Source organism: Geotrypetes seraphini, chromosome 7, assembly GCF_902459505.1.
Source record: "Geotrypetes seraphini chromosome 7, aGeoSer1.1, whole genome shotgun sequence".
Lineage (NCBI taxonomy): Eukaryota > Metazoa > Chordata > Amphibia > Gymnophiona > Dermophiidae > Geotrypetes > Geotrypetes seraphini.
In genome coordinates this window covers 28912538-28932676 of record NC_047090.1, presented here as the reverse complement: position 1 = coordinate 28932676, position 20139 = coordinate 28912538, and the positions used below count along the sequence as shown (strand labels likewise).

Genomic DNA, 20139 nt, shown 5'->3' with positions numbered 1-20139 from the left:
AAGGATCATTTTGTGGATTCTGTGAGATAAAGGGATATTATTTTGTTATGAAGCCACTCACTCCCACCCCTTCCAAATAAATACGCTCAAAAAGATTGTAAAAATTACTAATAATTTGGATCTCAAAAAAATCTTGCAATTCAGTGTACACAGCCAACACTAGCGCATAAAGTCTGGTTACAAGTTTTGCTGTTTCACGTACATACCAGTTTTCAAAAGAGGCAAAAAGAAGGAATCACTGTTGAAAAGACTGCTCTGAGAAACTGCAGAGGTCACCCAGACAATCCTCTCTCCAAGTTTCAAGTTTATTAAAAATTTATTACCCCGCACTTCTGGTATACCTTCAGGGCGGCTTACACTCTAAAAACATCAATGTACAATGAACAACTTAAAATTACATGAAATTAAGGTCAAAAAAAGGGAAGAAATGCAAAATATTGAAGAAAAATACATTAGGGATGTTTCCTGTTTTCTAGGGGGGGTCCAGATGTCAACAGCACTATATACATGTTATTGCATAGTATGCACCAGAAAAAGAAATGTTTTGAAGCTGGCTTTAAACTTATCAATAGATGTTAATGATTGTGGTAATGAGTTCCACAACTTTGGCCCATTAAAAGAGAAAATTACTTCTCTTACATGTTCATGAACCATTTCCCTATGTGATGGAACTATTAGAAATTGTCTTCCAGGTGTATATGGTCTTAACAAGCGTGCAAGATGAGGTAGCTCTTCCGTAGTCAGAACCTTGAAAAGTTATTAGAAGTAGTTTATATGTAATTCGATGCTTGACCGAAAGCCAATGGGCTTCTTTCAGGAAAGGAGAGATATGATCAGATTTACGAAAGTTACATATTCATCTGATAGCCTTATTTTGTATTTGCGGCCTGCAGCCTCCAGGAGAGAGGAGTGCCAAAGGTGCACTCAAATCCTACTTTTTAAATTTGGCCTTTGGGTTTGGATGGGGTGGAGATGACTTACTGGGCGGATTTGTTTGCAGACATTTTGATTGCTGATTGTACTTTTGATTAGTGGCATAGTAAGAGGGGGGCAGTCCGCCCCAGGCACCATCTTGGTGGGGGGTGCCAGCACCTCTCCGCACCCTAATGCCATGCACTGTCCACTCCTGCCCCTCCCCCCATACCTCTTTAAATCTTGACCAGCGTAAGCAGTTTCTCTGGCCTTCTGCTTGCACCGGCCTGGCTTCCCTCTGTGCTTGAGGTGCAAGATTCTGCACCATATTTTTATCAGTCGTACCTAAAGTTAGGTGCGGCTCCCGGGGTTAATGCTGGAAGTGGCGTTGGGCATCGTAAGGTGCCTCCATGGACGCGATTCTCGTGAAAGGTAGGCGCCGAAAATGTAGGTCTTCCAAAATACCGGTCTACATTTCCGGCGCCTTTCACGTTGCCGCGATTCTGCAAATGGCGCCATTGCGTGATTCACACATGATCGGCTTGCTGTTTTTAAGGCAGCCGCCGATAACGGCGCTGTTTACAGAATCCAGGCCTAAGTGTCCATGGGAGAATAGGTTTGAAACCGGCCACTCAGGCCCTCTCCTGGAGTGGCATGGTGGTTAGAGCAACAGCCTCAGCACCCTGAGCAGGGCTGCCATCAGAAATTTCTGGGCCCCTTACTGAGCAATCCTATTGGGCCCCCACGCCCCCCCCCCGACGCCCCCCCCCTTCTTCCATTGGCCGAATACACACATACTTTTCTGCTAATGCTCCACCTAAGCCAGTCCCTTAAAATCTTCTCACGTCCATTGGGTGATTTGACATAGAGGAGATATTCATAAAAAGAACGTCCGTCAAGATCTTTGCTCATAGACTGTGCCATTTGCTTTAAATCATCTTCCATCATTAATCCAAATTGCACAATTCTTTCTCTGTCTTTGTCCTGAAAGGCATCTGGCCTCATTGCTGGATCCTTCCAGGCAACAAATTTATGAGCAGGCGCGGAGAACGCATTTTTAAACAAATGTAGTTTATCCTTGTACTCCTTATGTAATTTTAATCATCTATGGATATGTTTATTGTTCAAATGGTTTTATTTATTTCCCCAAATTTATTTTTGTTATACGCATTGAAAATATTTGATATTGCGTTTAAATCAAAATCTCAATAAACTTGAAACTTGAAACGAATGCCCGTGAGATTGTGGGAGGGTTAAATACTCAAAACTTAGAAGAATAACAATTTACTTAAAGTTTTTGCTACGCCAGCTTTCTGGTATCTTTACATACAGTGGCGTACGTAGCATATGTAACACCCGTGGCCCATCATTTTTTGGCACCCCCCCCATCTGTAAGAAAAACATGATTTTTAGTAACAAACCACACGTCACACATGAGTACCTAGGAAAAGGCAGCATTTTACATATTGCAGTGAGCAGTAATACACCCATTGTAAAACTAAACAAGCCAGACCAGTACAGATCAATCCTACACCATCAATCCTAACAGAAAACCATGTCTTTCGAACACACAGAACACAGAAAACACCTTCGCCTAGTATGGAATATGTCATCACAAACTAACCCCTCACTCTTTTACAAAACTGTAGTGTGGATTTTAGCCACGGTGGTAACAGCCCTGACGCTCATAGAATTCTGAGCATCAGAGCTGCTACCACCACGGCTGGCGCTAAAAAACGCTCCACAGTTTTGTAAAAGGGGGGATAAAATAGAAATACACATTTTCAACGCTCTAGCTCAGAGGTGCCCAAACTTTTTGAGCTGGTGAGCTACTTTAAAATGACCAAGTCAAAATGATCTACCAACAATAAAATTAAAAAACACAAAACACACTATACGCTGAGAAAATGTTAATTATCATTCCTATTCTGGTTTTTTTTCAAAGAGGTCAAGGCAGATGACTCTATGCATTGTCACCTCAGTAACAACCATACAAAAATAGACAAATATACCCTCCATCCTTTTTATTAAACCACAATAGCAGTTTTTAGCGCAGGGAACTGCGCTGAATGCCCAGCGCTGCTCTTGATGCTCATAGGCTCCCTGCGCTAAAAACCACTATTGCAGTTTAGTAAAAGGGGACCATATTGTAAAATATAGACAGCAGATATAAATTCAGAACTGTGCATAGTAAGTGAAGGGAAGTTTTCATCTCTGGGAATTTACCCAGTTAACTATTAAGTTATTTGGGCAAATTCCTTTGAAAACTGTGGTAATACTGCCTCCACTTTGCTAAATTTAAAATAAAATCATTTTTCCTACCTTGTCTGGTGATTTCATGAGTCTCTGGTTGCACTTTCTTCTTCTGACTGTGCATCCAATCTTTCTTCCCTTCTTTCAGCCTGTATGCTTTCTCTCCTCCACACCTCATTCCCTCCCCCAACTTTTTCTTCCTCTCTCCCTGCCCTTTCTTTCTTTCTCTCTTCATGCCCCCTTTCTTTTTTTTCTGTTTCTCTTCTTTCCTTCTGTTTCTCTGCCTGCCCCCTTTCTTTCTTTCTCCCTGCCCTTCCCCAAGCCACTGCCACTGCCATCGGGGAACAGGATCCAAACGCCACCAATGGATAACAGGCCCCAAAGCCGACGCCGCCAACGCCTCATGCTCTCCCTGCTTCGGTCCGATCAGTCTTCCTCTCCCCGACGTCAATTCTGCCGTCGGAGAGGAAGTTCCGCCCAGCCAGGCAGCGATTGGCTGGCCCGAACTTCCTCTCCGACTGCAGAATTGACGTCGGGGAGAGGAAGACTGATCGGACCGATAGATCGCCAAGACAAAGTGAGTCCTGGGTGATCGACTCACTTTGCCTTGGCGAGCTACTTGCGCCCCTGCCTTAGAACACTGCCTAGGACCCTGGGGGAGCCCGGGCCCCCTGTCAGCTCCGGGCCCCTGAATCCAGGACTGGTAGTACTGCCCTGATGGCGGCCCTGACCCTGAGGTTGTGGGTTCGAATCCCACGCTGCTCCTTGTGACCTTGGGCAAGTCACTAAATCCTCCATTTCCCCAGGTACATTAGATAGATAGTGAGCCTACCAGGACAGAAAGGGAAAATGCTTGAGTACCCGATTGTACACCACTTAGATAACATATATAAATACCCAAAATAAAAATTTAAAAACCCACTATATTAAACCTCCTTCTATCTAGGAAAGAAAAATGCTGACAGTGATACCTCCTAGATCAGTGGTCTCAAACTCGCGGCCCGGGGGCCACATGCGGCCCGCCAGGTACTATTGTGAGGCCCTCGGTATGTTTATCATAATCACAAAAGTGAAATAAAACAGTTTATTGATCATATGTCTCTTTAGCTATAAATGACAATATTATTATTAAGACTTAGCCAAAAGGAAAGATTTATAAACTATAACGAGTTTTACCTCATGCAAAATTGTCATTTTTTTAATAAGACATTAACTATTTTTTTCTGCAGCCCTCCAAGTACCGCCATATCCAAAATGTGGCCCTGCAAAGGGTTTGAGTTTGAGACCACTGTCCTAGATGGTTACGTGACTTACCAGAAACATGCCCGGTGCAATGTTGTGTCTCTGAACCAGAAGGGTGCTGTTGCCTCCAGGGAGCTCATTTGCAGTGCTGACATCATATTTGAGCAGGCGAAAGGAATCCAAGCGGCTCTGTGTTAAAACTGAGACTCAATGACAGCCTTGCCAAACCAATGAATGAAACATCGAATCGAATCTGAGACTTATGATTCGCGCTATGCCTAGGAAGGTTCAAAGTGACTTACAGTGCAATATAAAGACATGCAAATTAGCACAGTGCAAGGGTGCAATAGAGGTACATTATAGAACTGTTTGAGATTCTTTGGAGGTAAAGATTGTATTACAGTGCAAATTTGGAATGGTTCAGAAGTACATTGCATAAACGTTTGGGGAAGGGGTTTAAAACTGCGATTTGGTGAATGATATTATGAGGTAGATAAGAGTCTGTTACAGTCATTGTCTATAAACGTCGGAGCTGTTACCATGGCAGCCGGTGCTGAATACCACGCTACGGTTTTGTAAAAGGGGTGGGGGGTAACTGCGTTATCCAGTTAGCACTTCCTAATGCAAATGTGCTAGTTGGTTAACACTTCCACAACCATTCACCGCCCATGATGCACCCCCTGCAAAAATTATTTTTAATGCATGGTTTAGCAAGCTAACAAGCTTTCATGCATTTTATGGGGTAAGTCTTTTCTTGCCAGCTCTGTGCATTACAGCTTAGCACTCTTTACTAGAAGGGCCCCTAACAGCATAGGCTTCGGAACGGGGGAGGTCAGAGGGACCATGGCCTCCACAATTGGCGGTCAGAAAAATCAGTTATGGCTCTACTCCAAGTTTCAAGTTTATTACGGCTTGATATACCACTTATTGTACAGTCTAAGAACATAAAAGCCTTACTGGGTCAAACCAATGGTCCATTAAGCCCAGTAGCCCGTTCTCACGGTGGCCAATCTAGGTCACTAGTACCTGACCAAAACCCAAAGAGTAGCAACATTCCATTCAGAATCCTAAAGAATAGGAAGATTCTGGAATCCCAAAGAGTAACATAAGATTCCAGAACCCCAAACAGGAGCAACATTCCATGCTCCCAATCCAGGGCAAGCAGTGGCTTCCCCCATGTCTCTCTCAATAACAGACTATGGACGTTTCCTCCAGGAACTTGTCCAAACCTTTCTTAAAAGCAGCTACGCTATCCGCTCTTACCACAACCTCTGGCAACGCGTTCCAGAGCTTAACTATTCTCTGAGTGGAAAAAGATTTCCTCCTATTGGTTTTAAAAGTATTTCCCCCTAGCAGTTTACATAAAATCATTGCTAAAAAAATATACTTATAAAGGGAAGTTAACACAGACGCTTTAAAATAATAGGGGAAAGTTCACAGGAGACAAAAGGAGGGTTACATCATTTCATAAAATAAAATAAAAATTGGGTGGGGAAAGGAAAAAACATAAGGGAGTGCAGGCAGGCTTATAGCTGATATCAAAATCTGAATCTATGAGTCAAAGGCGTCTTTAAAAAGAAAAGGTTTTAGGCCACATTTAAATTTGGAGGCACACGATTCTGGCCTTATATTCGAGGGAAGACAGTTCCACAGTGTGGGAGCCATGACTGAAAAGAAATGGTCTTGCGAGTTGAATCATAAAATATCTGGCAAATAGAGGGAATTGCTAATAGCTGTGGCTGTGTCGATCGGAACCGCTGTCATTTTATATCTGCGGGCAGCCACCGCGCAGCATCGCTGTAGAATGAAGACTTTCAGGGCACGCCTGCTCGTTGACGCTGCATGTCGGCTGCCCAAAGATTTAAAATTACAGCGACCAAGGAAGGTAGATGGGGGAATTGTCTTGCCGCAGGATGCTGCTGGGGCTATGTTGGAGCTTTTGAGCCCACCCCCTAACAAAAACGCGTTCCGCTCCCTATGCCTAACAGTAGGGTTACCAGACGTCCGGGAAAACCTGGACGGACTTTCCAAAACCCGTAGTTTGACCTGGTTTTGGAAAGCCCCGCCGCGTCTGGAGGGCCTCTGAGCATGCGCACATGACGTCGCACACAATCGCATATGCTCAGACGCCCTCCAGACCTGGCTGGAAAGAAGAGACGAGGCCGTGTAGGGGCGGGGCCATGCATCTGGGATTTTTTTTTGAGCTTCAGCTATGGCAGGGGTGTCAAACTCAATCACATAAGGAGCCGAAATCTAAAACTTAGGCCAAGTCGTGGGCCGAATTTATATTAAGATATTTAGGGGTCCTTTTATTAAGGTATGCTAACCGATTTAGAACGCGCTAAATGCACACCTTAATAAAAGGACCCCTTGATCTTAGTAGAAGTATAGGGTTACAGCCCCTCCAACCCCACACTGGCTCTGTGATGTAAACAAAATAAATAAAAAAAAAGACTTTTCTTCTCTCTTTTAGGTCCTAGCTCAAGCCTGCTGTCTAACACCAGCTCTGGCAGGATACACATTTCAAATCTGGCATATTGTATTCACAAAACAGAAAATAAAATTGTTCTCTGGTCACTATTCCAGGCCATAGTGTGGTGGGCCCGAGAGGAGCACTGCACAAACTGAGAAGGTGGTACTCTTAGACACAGCAGGGTGCTATACTACAAAGTTCAAATAGACTCTGTTTAATAGAGGAAAAGACCACAAGCGACCAGCTCCCTGACAAGGACCAGGTGGATGTACCACTAGCGGCCAAAGCCAGTTTCTCGCTATCCAGCAAAATCCTTCGCGGCTACATCCATCCCACGCCCAAAACTATCAATCCTCCCCTTTCTTTGCCAGACATCAGACCTTCTGCTCTTACGCTTTCCGGGACCCAGGTCATGTTTCTCTTACCGGCGACGTTCATGTTTCTCCCTTCTACTCTTAACACAAGAATTTTCCATTTTTTTGCACGAACGTCAATGAGGCAACGGCCCGACGTCAGACCGGTTGCCACATGCCTTGGGGGCGGACCAGGAAGTGTAGGTAGACTAGTACCACCAAAGGGGTGCTCGGTATGTAAACTCTTGTTGTCTACATTGCTGCACCTGCAGCCAAAGTTTTCTTGTAATACGACGGATTTTGGTCTGATTCGATATAGGTTTGTTTGTTTTTTTTTAACAAAGCTTTGTCCATTATGTGTGCTTCTGCCGGCGGGCCAGTTTCAGTGCAAACTGGAAATCCTCTGGCAGGCCAAATATTACTACACCACGGACCAGAGTTTGACATGTCTGACCGCTGAAAATCAAAGGTGGGCAATTTCATGGCGACACCAGGAAGTATTTCTTCACCGAAAGGGTAGTCGATCATTGGAATGAACTTCCATTGCAGGTGATTAACGCCAGCAGCGTGCTCGATTTCAAAAAGAAATGGGATATGTATGTGGGATCTCTAGCCGGGTGAAGTCTGGGGGTGGGTCATTAGCGTGGGCAGACTTGATGGGCTACAGCCCTTTTCTGCCGTCATATTCTATGTTTCTATGTTTCTATATGGTAACCCTACCTAACAGCCAAATGTATCCAACATATGTGTCACCCACCTGCATACAAGGCATACTCCTGAACTGATTCTTTCTTTCATAGAGTTGTTCCAACTTGCCTTCACTAGGATCATCTTCCGGGTCAACGGAGGAAATGACGCACACCACGATGATTTGCTCCAAGGCAGACATCCGATTCCTAATAAGGTGGTCAAACGCCAAGTCTGTCACAAAAGGGATCTGGTGATTGCTACACCTGCACTGCTGGCTTTCCTCTCCCATTGCAATTCTCCGAAGCACAACAGGGCAGGTCATATGGGAATTACACCACAAGCTTTGATCGTGCAACAGGGACGCCACAGGCATCGGAGGAACAAGATGGATCCTTAAAAATAAGGGAGCAAGTTGCATTTAATCCATTGTATTAATATTCAAACAGTATATACTGTATACGTAGGCAATTCAGTGCAAAGTCTTATTTCAAAAGGGGGAACTCACAGCAGTCATTTATGTTCACTTCGCTCCTGCCCCGCTTCACCGCCAGACATCAGGCTTTAAAAAGTAAGGTGTGGAGGGGTCCAGGAGGCGGGGGTGGAGGTGGCAGAGTCATCCCTAAGAAAATTGTGGAGGCTTTAAAAAATAAGTTGTAGTGAGGTCCGGTAGGGGGGGGATTAAAAACTGCAAATAATTGAAGTTGCATGTGCCAAACCTGCGGATATGGAGGGGGAGTTTATCAACAGAACTCTGTTTTTGTTTTGTATATTTCTAGTCTACCTTTAACCAAGGAATTCAAGGCAAAGTACATATATTATTATTATTTGTATTTTTTAAATTAATTTACCCACCCCTTCTTTGCTAGCACGTAGCGTGGGTTTTAGCGCCGGCAGCGACGGTAACTGCTCCGGCACTCATAGAATTCCTATGAGTGTCAGAGCAGTTGCCGGCACTAAAACCTGCGCTACGTGTTAGTAAAGGAGGGGGTTATTTTGTTATGTTAATATATTGGTATGTTAATACATGTTTAATATGGTGCTTTAGTTAGATTGCGAGCCTTTTTGGGGAGATAGGGAAGTTTTAAGCACCTAGTTATAACCCGTTCTGGGCTTCTAGGGAGGACGGGCTAAAAAATGAATGAATAAATAAATAAATAATCAGTAAACAAGTATAATAAACATCACAATCAACACTGACTAATACCCAGTGGCATACCTAGCATATGTGATACCCGGGGCCCATCATTTTTTGACACCCCCCCCCATCTATACGAAAAACATGATTTTTAGTAACAAGCCACATGTCACACATGAGTACCTAGGAAAAGGCAGCATCTTACATATGCAGTGAGCAGTACAACATCAATACACCCATTGTAAAACTAAACAAGCCAGACTTGTACAGATCAATCCTACACTGTCAATCCTAACAGAAAACCATATCTTTCGAACACACAGAACACAGAAAACACCTTCGCCTAGTATGGAATATGTCATCACAAACTAACCCCTCCCCCTTTTACAAAACTGTAGTGTGGATTTTAGCCACAGTGGTAACAGCTCTGACGCTCATAGAATTCTGAGCATCAGAGCTCTTACCACCACGGCTGGCACTAAAAAATGCTCCAGTTTTGTAAAAGGGGGAATACAATAGAAATACGTTGACAAAAGTTAAATTGAACCAGCAAGAAGCTGAATCTGCATACAATGCAACACCACAGAAATAGTGACACATGTCTCCTAAAGCAATAAATAAATAGAAAATTTTTGTTCTACCTTTGTCTTCTCTGGTTTCTGCTTTCCTCATCTTCTTGTTACTCTCTTCCTTCCATCCACTGTCTCTCTTCTCTCTGCATCTTCCATTTGCTCTGTTACTGTGCCTTTCCCTTTCTCCCTCCTTCCAAATTGGTCTGGCACCCATCTTCTTCCCTCCGCTCCTCCCATAGTCTGGCATCTCTGTCTTCTTCCCTGCCAGCGTCTTCTCCCAACTCTCTCTTCCCCATTTCCCTTCAGCATCTTCTCCCCACTCTCTGTTCCTCATTTCCCTTCAGCATCTTCTCCCCACTCTCTGTTTCCCATTTCCATTCAGCATCTTCTTCCCACTCTGTCTTCCCCATGTGCTTTCAGCGTCCTTCCCCCTCTGTCTTCCCCATGTGCTTTCAGCGTCCTTCTCCCCCCTCTGTTTTACCCTGTTTTCCTCTCCACCCCACCTTTTCTCCCTTTCTCCCTCACTGCCCCTTACCTTCATGGCGCTTTCTCCCCTCACCCCGGCCCGGACAACAGGCCCAGTCCGACAAATCTCCCTGCCCTGTGGCTGGCGATGTCTAAACTGCCTTCTTACAGCATCCGGAGCGTTGTAGTTGCATATGGCTGCCATAAAGGTCGTCTCTGATGCAACTTCTGGTTGCGTCAGAGATGACCTTTACGGCAGAAACACGCAGCTTCAACGCTCTAACTCAGGGATGCCCACACTTTGGGCTTGCGAGCTACTTTTAAAATGACCAAGTCAAATGATCTATCAACAATAAAATTTTTTAAAAAACACAAAGCACACTGTACGCTGAGAAAATGTTAATTATCTTTCCTATTCTGGGTTTTTTTCAAAGAGGTCAAGGCAGATGACTCTATGCACTGTCACCTCAGTAACAACCATACAATAATAGATAAACCCCCCCCCTCCCTTTTTACTAAAGCACAATAGCAGTTTTTAGCGCAGGGAGCTGCACTGAATGCCCAGGGCTGCTCTTGACGCTCATAGGCTTCCTGCGCTAAAAACCGCTATTATGGTAGCTCAAAAAGCCTTGGACAGTAGAATCCGCCCGCATCAGTGCCCCACAGAATTCATTATATCATTATTACGATTAGCACTAACTGAAAATTTCTACACAGATGGTAACTCCTTGTATTTACAAAAAAAAGGAGTAGCCATGGGAGCTACATGCGCTCCATCTATAGCATGTTTGTACATGAAAGAATTTGAGGAACTTTTCATTTATGACAATCAATGGGCCAATAACATCATCGGGTGGAAAAGATACATCGACAATGTTTTTCTAGTATGGGAGGGTTCAAACCAGCAACTCAAACTGTTTTTTGAATGGGTTAACACAAGAGATACAATAAAACAGGGGAAGCAATTCCACAAAATCAAACAGGCAAGAGCAAAGTGGAAATGTCCAATCAGATTGGTGCACAAAAAAGTGTCTTTCAATTCATCTGATAAATCCAATGGTCTTTATTAATCCAAATTAGCAAAGCTGTGTTATTCTGTGGTGTTACAGATTCGGAGCAATGGTTTGTTCGTTTTGCTTTAGACCATTTGAGACTATTTGATACCCAAAGACTCCTAAGACTCCTGATGCAGGCCGGGTGGCCGAAACATGATCATGTCGAGTCGTTGAGTTGCTTTGGATGTATGAGCTAATTTGGATTAATAAAGACCATTGGATTTATCAGATGAGTTGAAAGACACTTTTTTGTGCACCAATCTGATTGGACATTTCCACTTTGCCCTTAACACAAGAGATACCCATATACAGTTCACCATGCAGCAATCAACGGCAGGCATTAATTTTTTGGACACATGGGTTTTCATACAACCAAGGAAACTAGAAACCAAATTATACATAAAACCAACAGATACGTTTAGCCTACTGGAATATTTCTCGCAATTTTTAAGATACCGAAGGATTTGATCCCATACTCAGGATTTCAAATCTTCAGCTAAACAACTTTCCAAGTCTTTATCTGACAGAGGCTACCCAAAGAAGGTTTTAAAAACCAGTTATAGGAGGGCGAAAAACAATCATCGGGAATGGTTATTAAATCCCGCCAGTAACCAAAGAACACTGAAGGACAGCAATGAACAGTTGATGACCTGTGTCCTTAGACATAATACTCAGTCTCAAGCATTATCTAATATTATTCATAATCATTGGAGAATGTTAAAAGGAAGCCCATGCTTTGAGGATGTTCATTTATGTCTGGCTTATACTAGGTCTCGCAATCTTAAAGAACATCTAAGTCTTAAACCAGATGTACATATTCCAATGGAGAGTTCTCCTGGCTATCACTCTAGTTGTGGCAGCTGTCAAATCTGTTCTATGACAACTCAAGGTTCTTCATTTGAAAATCCTTTGAACCATAGGGTATACACTTTAAGGTATAAAACATCATGTAGATCAGACCACGTGGTGTATATGATCAAATGTCCCTGCTTAAAAATCTATATAGGGAAAACCACCAGACAATTTAGAGTGCGCATGTCGGAGCATAAATCATGTTTACATCTGCAGAGAAGAGAGGCTCCTTTGGTAACACATTGTTTAGCACACCATCACACGTTTCAACAATTGACTTGTATGGTTAACAGGTTCCAGAGTCATGCAGAGGGGGGGGATAGGGGGAAAAAATTACTGCAAATAGAACAAAAGTGGATAGATAGGCTCCACACAGTACAACCTAGGGGTCTAAATATATCAGTAAATTGGCAAGTCTTTTTCAACTAAGAATTTAATATCTTCTTTTAATTTGATATATTTAACTTAATTCAACTCGGTTTCGGAAGAACGTTGAAAGGTTTTTGTTCCAGATATGACGTCAGACGCTGCCAGCGAATTTTAAAAGCTGAAGCTCGCAGCCGGCGTCTCAGCAACTTTCCTCTTAGTAAGACAGCGGGAAGCACGGGCATAGTCCGTAGCTTGCTAAATAGAATTCTGTAAAACTTCAGTTTCGTAAGTAAATACTTATCTTCACCTTAACATTATTTTAATTTATAGTGTTTTAGCACTACTTAGAAAGGTATGGTATCAAGGGGTATTTTCTTAGGACATTTGCACTAAGGAATTTTAAAGGTATCACAGTATAATGTGCTTGAAATTAAGATGGTTATTTGTTCTCTTTATAGGAGTGCTGTTTAACAATTTGCTGTTCTGAAGAAGCCCTCAGTAAATCTATAGGGTGAAACGGAGATCTTCCGTCAAATCGGGTGTGGGCGTCAGTCGGCTCTTGATTTTGAGCTAAGTACCACACTTTCACAGCATTATCAGTAGAAAAAATAACTGAACAGAATTTCAAAGGGAGTATTTGAATCAAAGCATATTCTCTGAGAAAACAAAAATAATATAAAAATTAAATAAGTATAAAATAAAAGGCTCACAGAGAAAATAAGATTATATTCGATGATAGCCCTGACAGTGGTCTAACAACCATGACTAGCTCTGGTAGTTAAACGTGGACTCTTGAGAAATTTAGTCTTCGTCTCTGATAGTGAGCTGGTGAGATTTCTTAGTACTATTGTTGGCCTAGCACGGTGTTTGAGTAAGGTCATTAGTAAAAGGGGGGCCATAGTGCAAAATATAGACAGCAGATATATATTCAGACACATTTTGATCACTAAATTTAAAATAAAATCATTTTTCCTACCTTGTTGTCTGGTGATTTCATGAGTCTTGTTGCACTTTCTACTTCTGACTGTGCATCCAATCTTTCTTCCCTTCTTTCAGCCTGTATGCTTCCTCTCCTCCAGACCTCATTCCCTCCCCCAACTTTTTCTTCCTCTCTCCCTGCCCTTTCTTTCTCCCTGCCTCCCTTTCTTTTTTTCTCTCTTCATGCCCCCTTTCTTTTTCTCTGTTTCCCTTCTTTCCTTCTGTCTCCCTGCCTGCCCCCTTTCTTTCTTTCTCCCTGCCCTCCCCCAAGCCATTACCGCCGCCATCGGGGAACAGCCCCCCAAGTCACCGCCATCGGGTAACATGCCCCAAAGCCGCTGCCGCCCCAAGCTCTCCTTCCCTGCGTCGGGCTGACCAGCATTCCTCTCCCCGACGTCAATTCTGCCGTCGGAGAGGAAGTTCCACCCAGCTAGGCAGCGATTGGCTGGCCTGAATTTCCTCTCCAATGGCAGAATTGACGTCAGGGAGAGGCAGGCTGATCGGCACGGTAGAATTTTCCGGACCTGGCCGACTGTGCACCCCCCCTAAGGCTGCACCCGGGGCGGACCGCCCCCCCTTGGTATGCCACTGCTAATACCATCTAACATAAAAAAGCTAATATAAATTACACTCCCCCCTCCATCTTCGCAGGGATTAGGGACACAGCCCCCTCACAAATGAGAAAAATTCGTGAATAGCTTTAGGGCCGACTCTGAGCTACCCCCGCCTCCCTCCTGCTTCCCGGACCTCCCCACACCTTACTTTTAAAGCCTGGTGGTCTAGCGGTGAAGCAGGGGCAGGAGCCATCTTCCTACATGCCTGCCTCGTGCAGAGCTGTGAACATAAACGGCTGAAGTGAGTTCCCACTGTAGTCTCGCTAGACCACGGGAATTCACGGCAGCCATTTTTGTTGGCGGCTCTGCACAGGGCAGGAGCGTAGGAAGATCGCTCCTGCGTTGCTTCACCGCTAGACCACCAGGCTTTAAAAGTAAGATGTGGATAGGTCTGGGAGGAGCGGTTTAGAGACTCACGAATAACTGAATTCACGAATCCTAAACCGGCGAATATGGAGGGGGGGGTGTACATCTTATGGTTACATCGTTATAAGTTCAAGTTCCTCTCATGCTCTCTCAATTATTCCCACTTTTCCTTACCCTGATTTATTAAGGCTCTGACCTCTGGGAGGGTTATTGAAGCCTGACTCAGTCACACTAGCCTGGTCTTGTCTGAAAAAGCTGTTCAGTAAAGATGATCTGCAATGGGAAAAGGATGTTTATCATAAGCAGCTATAGTTATTAGGAAATCAAACAATTCCAATATTTCACACTGCAGAAAAGCATACATCATTCTTCATAACCTTAGAAGTTTCACGGCGCTACAAGTAATATTACGCCAGAAGGGTGGGAACAGGGAACTGATGTAATAGTTTAACATCGGTGGTGGATGTACTTGTGGCCTATCTCATCAGACTATAATATAATATAAGAACATAAGAATTGCCACTGCTGGGTCAGACCAGTGGTCCATCGTGCCCAGCGGTCTGACTAGCCTCACCTGCGTACATTCTGGTTCAGCAGGAACTTGTCTAACTTTGTCTTGAGTCCCTGGAGGATGTTTTCCCCTATGACAGACTCCGGAAGAGCGTTCCAGTTTTCTACCACTCTCTGGGTGAAGAAGAACTTCCTTATGTTTTTACGGAATCTATCTCCTTTTAACTTTAGAGATTGCCCTCTCGTTCTCTCTACCTCGGAGAGGGTGAACAACCTGTCTTTATCTACTAGTGCAGTGTAGGGTTAACATATGTAAAATTTAGACCCGCCCTCCCCCCCCCCAGGCAGGCCCATCTGGACCCATAGACCCGCCCCCCCAGGCACACCCACCCATCCTCGCCCCATTACGCCTATGCCCCTCCCCAGCCCCGCCCCCTCAGTCTGCTCGTCTCAGTTGGGAGAGCATCCGCGCAAGCACAGATGCCCCTCTCAACGCGATCTTCTTTTTAAAACCCAGGCAAAGTGCCCGGGTTTTGAAAAGTCATCCAGATGCCCGGATATGCCCTCTAAAAAGAGGACATGTCCGGGTAAATCCTCGTGCAGTGTCTCTCAAACTTTTTTTTAGCTCTGGCACACTAAACAGAGCAAATGTTTTTCACTGCACATGATAACTAAGTGCTCTTCTTAATATTAAGTATTCCACCACGTTGGTAAAATTGTTTGTGTCTGTACTAAATAAATCATTTTGATTACAAGACCGATGATGAACACTTCACCCCAGTAAGGACACGAAATACATTTAAGTAGTGTCTTGGGTGTTTGAGGTCTTGGAAACACAGTAAATCTGCACCAGTTTGTTCATAGCCAGTTGTCATTTTTTTTTTTTTTTTTGCAGTTGCCATGAATGACACGGGGACAAATTTGTCCCCATCCCCGCAGGATCTCAATATCCCTCTTGTATTGCTCTGTGGTACGGCTGCACCTTGAATACTCTGTGGAATTCTAGTTGCCATATCTCGAAAAAGATGTAGCAGAATTAGAAAAGGTACAGAGAAGAGCAACGAAAATGATAAAAGGGATGGGACAACTTCCCTATGAGGAAAGGCTAAAGGGGCTAGGGCTCTTTAGCTTGGAAAAAAGAAGGTTCAGGGGTAATATGATAGAGGTCTATAAAATACTGAGTGGAGTGGAAGGGGTAGATGTGAATCTCTTGTTCACTCTTTCCAAAAATACTAGGACTAGAGGATATGCGATGAAGCTACTAAATAGTAGATTTAAAACAGACCAGAGAAAATATTTCTTCACACAATGTGTAATTAAACTCTGGAATTTGTTGCTGGAGAATGTGGTGAAATCAGTTAGCTTAGCAGAGTTTATAAAATGTTTGAATAATTTCCTAAAAGAGAAGTCCCTAAACCATTATTGAGATGGCTTGAGGAAATCCACTGCTTATTCCTAGGATAAGCAGCATAAAATTATTTGGGATCTTGCTAGGTACTTGGGACCTGGGTTCAAGTTTATTAATTTGATGAATCGCTTATCCATAGTTTACTAAGCGAATTACAACAAATTATATAAACATGTTAAAAAACATACATATAATATTAAGTAAAACAGGGTAAAAAAACAGATTCATAAACAAACAACAGAAATACAAAAAGGATAAAAGGGAAAAGTTACATCATTAATGTTTTTAAAAAAGGAGAGAACATTCAGGGAGAAAACATAAGGAGGGATGACTTAACTACACTGCCTAAATTATGCTTATTTTAGAGACTAAAGGCATCCTTAAAAAGATAGGTTTTTAGTTTATTTTTAAAATGACTGAGTTGGAGACAGGATGCTGGGCTTGATGGACCTTCGTTCTGTCTCAGTATGGCAATTCTTATGTTCTTTTTAGGGATATTTTGGAAAACCTGACTGACTAGGGGTCCCCCAGGACAGATTTAAGAACCACTGATCTGTTTCTTTCCAAAAAGTTTTTAATGCCACCAGGTACATAACACACAGGAAGGATCACCATGATGCATAGGGAGGCCAGGTTACCCATTCCAGAAGGAAGACCTTTTGGCCAGTCCTGTTTTTAAAATTACATCCCAAAGCAGTGTAGTATTTGTAGTCCATGATTGTATTCATTGAAATCAGTGCTGCAGGTCCCATAATGCACCTGAAAAGCACCTGTGGCTCAGTGGTTAAAGGCACTGCTTCCATTTTCCAAAGGTCATGAGTTCAAATCCCAAGTATGGTCAGATACCCCTGCGTATGTTCCTAGGATGAGGTTGGCAGAAATCCAGGACTGGCCAAAAAGTCTTCTTTCTGAAATGGATAACTTGGTCACCCTAATGATGCACTATAAATTGTTTACCAGAAACATGTTCTTGTTTTATTTTCTCCCAGTTCTCCCAGAGCTGAGCAGGCTTTAAGGCAGGGATTTTCAACCAGTCCTCAGGACACATCTAGCCAGTCAGGCTTTCAGGATATCCACAATGAATAGAGAAACAGAGAAAAATGAAGGCAGATAAAGACCATATGGCCTATCTAGTCCGCCCAGCCATACCATCTACTATCTCCTCCTCTCCCTTAACGATCCAACGTACTTGTCCCAAGCTTTCTTGAATTCAGATACATTTTAGAGGCCATTATAGCAATTTATCACCCCTTTCTGTGAAAAAAGTATTTTCTAAGATTATTTCTGAATCTATCGCCCTTCACCTTCATCCTATGCCCCCTCATTCCACAGTTTCCTTTCAACTGAAAGAGACTTGCCTCATGCACGTTTATGCTATGTAGGTATTTAAACATTTTTCAAGCAATATTTGTAGTGACAACAAAATCAATATGGTTAGATGTCAGATCTCCAAGATCCAACATTAAATTAAAAAACGGATGGAGAAAAAGCCTCAAGAGGAATTTTGGCACGCAGCAATCATTAACGATTTACAGCTGGCGTTCTTATTGTCATTGGCATAAAAAACTCACACCCCATGAATGTAACGACCAAAGGAGAAAATCCCCACTACTGTGCACAGCTATTTTTTTTTTCATATATATTTATATATTTTTATATTGGTATTTCATATTTTCATTTCACCAAAAAGGAAAATGGATAGAATAAGTAACTTAGTTCTGGCGCCAAGAGATTAACTGCTGCTGGAACAAAAACCAGCGTCGTGCAAACTTTTTTCTCTCAACGGCTTTCACAGCTCCACAGCCTCAGCTGCACAACCTTGGCGTCAAAGCAAAAAACTCCAAACTGACTATATTGATTTAAAAAATCTTTATCATATCTCCCCTCTCCCGCCTTTCCTCCAAAGTATACATATTGAGATCTTTAACTGTCCCCATTCACCTTATGACAAAGATCACTGGCCATTTCTGTAGCTTCTCTCTGGACCGACTCCATCCTGTTTATATCTTTTTGACGGTGTGGTCTCCAGAATTGTATGCATGAGATATTTATATAACAGAGTTTCATCTCATGCATATTCGTGTGGATATCCTGAAGACTTGACTGGCTAGGTAGGTCCCCAGGACTGAGTTGAGAACCCCTGTTGTAGAGCAATGTCTTGCTCTTCCACCTACCTGGGAGACGGGGAGCTCTTAGAGATGTCCCATTGTGCGTTCCCAGCAGGGGCTGACTGAAATCGGCTTAGCCAGGGGTGGTCTTCAGGTCCAGAAGGATCGTTCTCCCGGCTTGTTTGCAAATCTTGTGCAACTGAAGGAGCGACTGCAGACTGGATTTTGCGTTTTCTTGCTGTTTTGCGAGGAGCGCTGGACATCTGACGCATATGCGGCGAGTCAATTCCTGAAACACAGTAAGCTGTCTGAGTGACAGGGAGGAATGTGCCTGCTCTGAAGAAGAGAATGACATGGGGACAAAATTTTCCCCGTCCCCGCGATGAAGTTCAACGTTGAGAAATGTAAGGTATTACATGTGGGGAGCAGAAACTCGAGATACGACTATACAATGGGAGGGATGTTATTGAATAAGAGTACCCAGGAAAGGGACTTGGGGGTAATGGTGAACATGACAATGAAGCCGATGACACAGTGTGCAGCGGCCGCTAAGAGAGCGAATAGAATGCTTGGTATAATCAAAAAGGGTATTACAGCCAGAACAAAAGAAGTTATCCTGCCGCTGTATCGTGCGATGGTGCGCCCGCATCTGGAATACTGCGTCTAATATTGGTCGCCGTACCTTAAGAAGGATATGGCGTTAGTCGAGAGGGTTCAGAGGAGAGCGACACATCTGATAAAAGGTATGGAAAACCTGTCATACGCTGAAAGATTGGAGAAGCTGGGTCTCTTTTCCCTGGAGAAGAGGAGACTTAGAGGGGATATGAAAGAGACTTATAAGATCATGAAGGGCATAGAGAGAGTAGAGAGGGACAGATTCTTCAAACTTTCAAAAAATAAAAGAAGAATAGGGCATTCGGAAAAGTTGAAAGGGGACAGATTCAAAACAAATACTAGGAAGTTCTTCTTTACCCAACGTGTGGTGGACACCTGGAATGCGCTTCCAGAGAGCGTAATAGGGCAGAGTACGGTACTGGGGTTTAAGAAAGGATTGGACAATTTCCTACTGAAAAAGGGGATAGAGGGGTATAAATAGAGGATTACTGCGCAGGTCCTGGACCTGTTGGGCCGCCACGTGAGCGGACTGCTGGGCACGATGGACCTCGGGTCTGACCCAGCAGAGGCATTTCATATGTTCTTATGTTTTGTCCCTGTCCCTGTCCCATTCCTGCAAGCTCCGTCCTCATCTGCCCAAGCCTCAAACACTTTAAAATCATAAGTGTTTGAGGCTTGTGTGGTTAAGGCACAGCTTACAGGAATGGGGCAGGAACAGGGACAGCGACAAAACTTGCAGGGACGGGACAGGGAAATTGAGTTCCTGCAGGGACGGGGAAAAATTTGTCCCCGTGTCATTCTGTACTCTGAAGTTTAAGAGAAGGATTTTGCTACTGAAGCTAAATAAAAAGTTCCTTCTTGCCTGAGTAGTGTTTCATAAGGTAATTTTAAAGTGTGAACAAGTCAGCATAAATTGAAGACAATAACAAAGAAGAACAAGAGAATCGTGACTCAGCAAAAAGAATCATGGGCCGCCACAATTAATGTATTTAAGTGAATGTCATTTCTGTGGGCTTGATTTATTTGGGGGATGATGCTTAAGCAATTTTGCCCAGGTAAAATTGTTAATTGAAAATTGCTCTTCCTCTTTGCAAGTGAAAGTACATGCGTTATAATACAATGTGCATGCTGTCATCTGTTCACAAAGGGGCAGGGCCAAGGCTAGGAAG

The 20139-nt window shown here is 43.4% G+C and overlaps 1 protein-coding gene across 5 annotated transcripts in view; it reads right to left on the bottom strand.

Moving 5' to 3' along the window:
• Positions 1 to 20139, bottom strand: part of C7H3orf20 (chromosome 7 C3orf20 homolog) — a 90421-nt gene that overhangs the window by 23914 nt on the left and 46368 nt on the right. For 2 of the 5 annotated variants that reach the window (XR_004540190.1, XR_004540189.1), the window contains exons 12-15: positions 18422 to 18644; positions 14504 to 14602; positions 8050 to 8315; positions 4480 to 4596 (exon numbers count right to left, since the gene is read on the bottom strand). Coding sequence is in view for 3 of the 5 variants with exons in the window: in XM_033953078.1 (XP_033808969.1) it covers positions 4480 to 4596; positions 7991 to 8315; positions 14504 to 14602; positions 18422 to 18644 (764 nt within the window). In the remaining 2 variants the exon portion in view is untranslated. Of the gene's footprint in view, positions 1 to 4479; positions 4626 to 7990; positions 8316 to 14503; positions 14603 to 18421; positions 18645 to 20139 lie in introns of those variants that run through there. The other 3 variants (XM_033953078.1, XM_033953079.1, XM_033953080.1) reach the window with 2 other exon arrangements.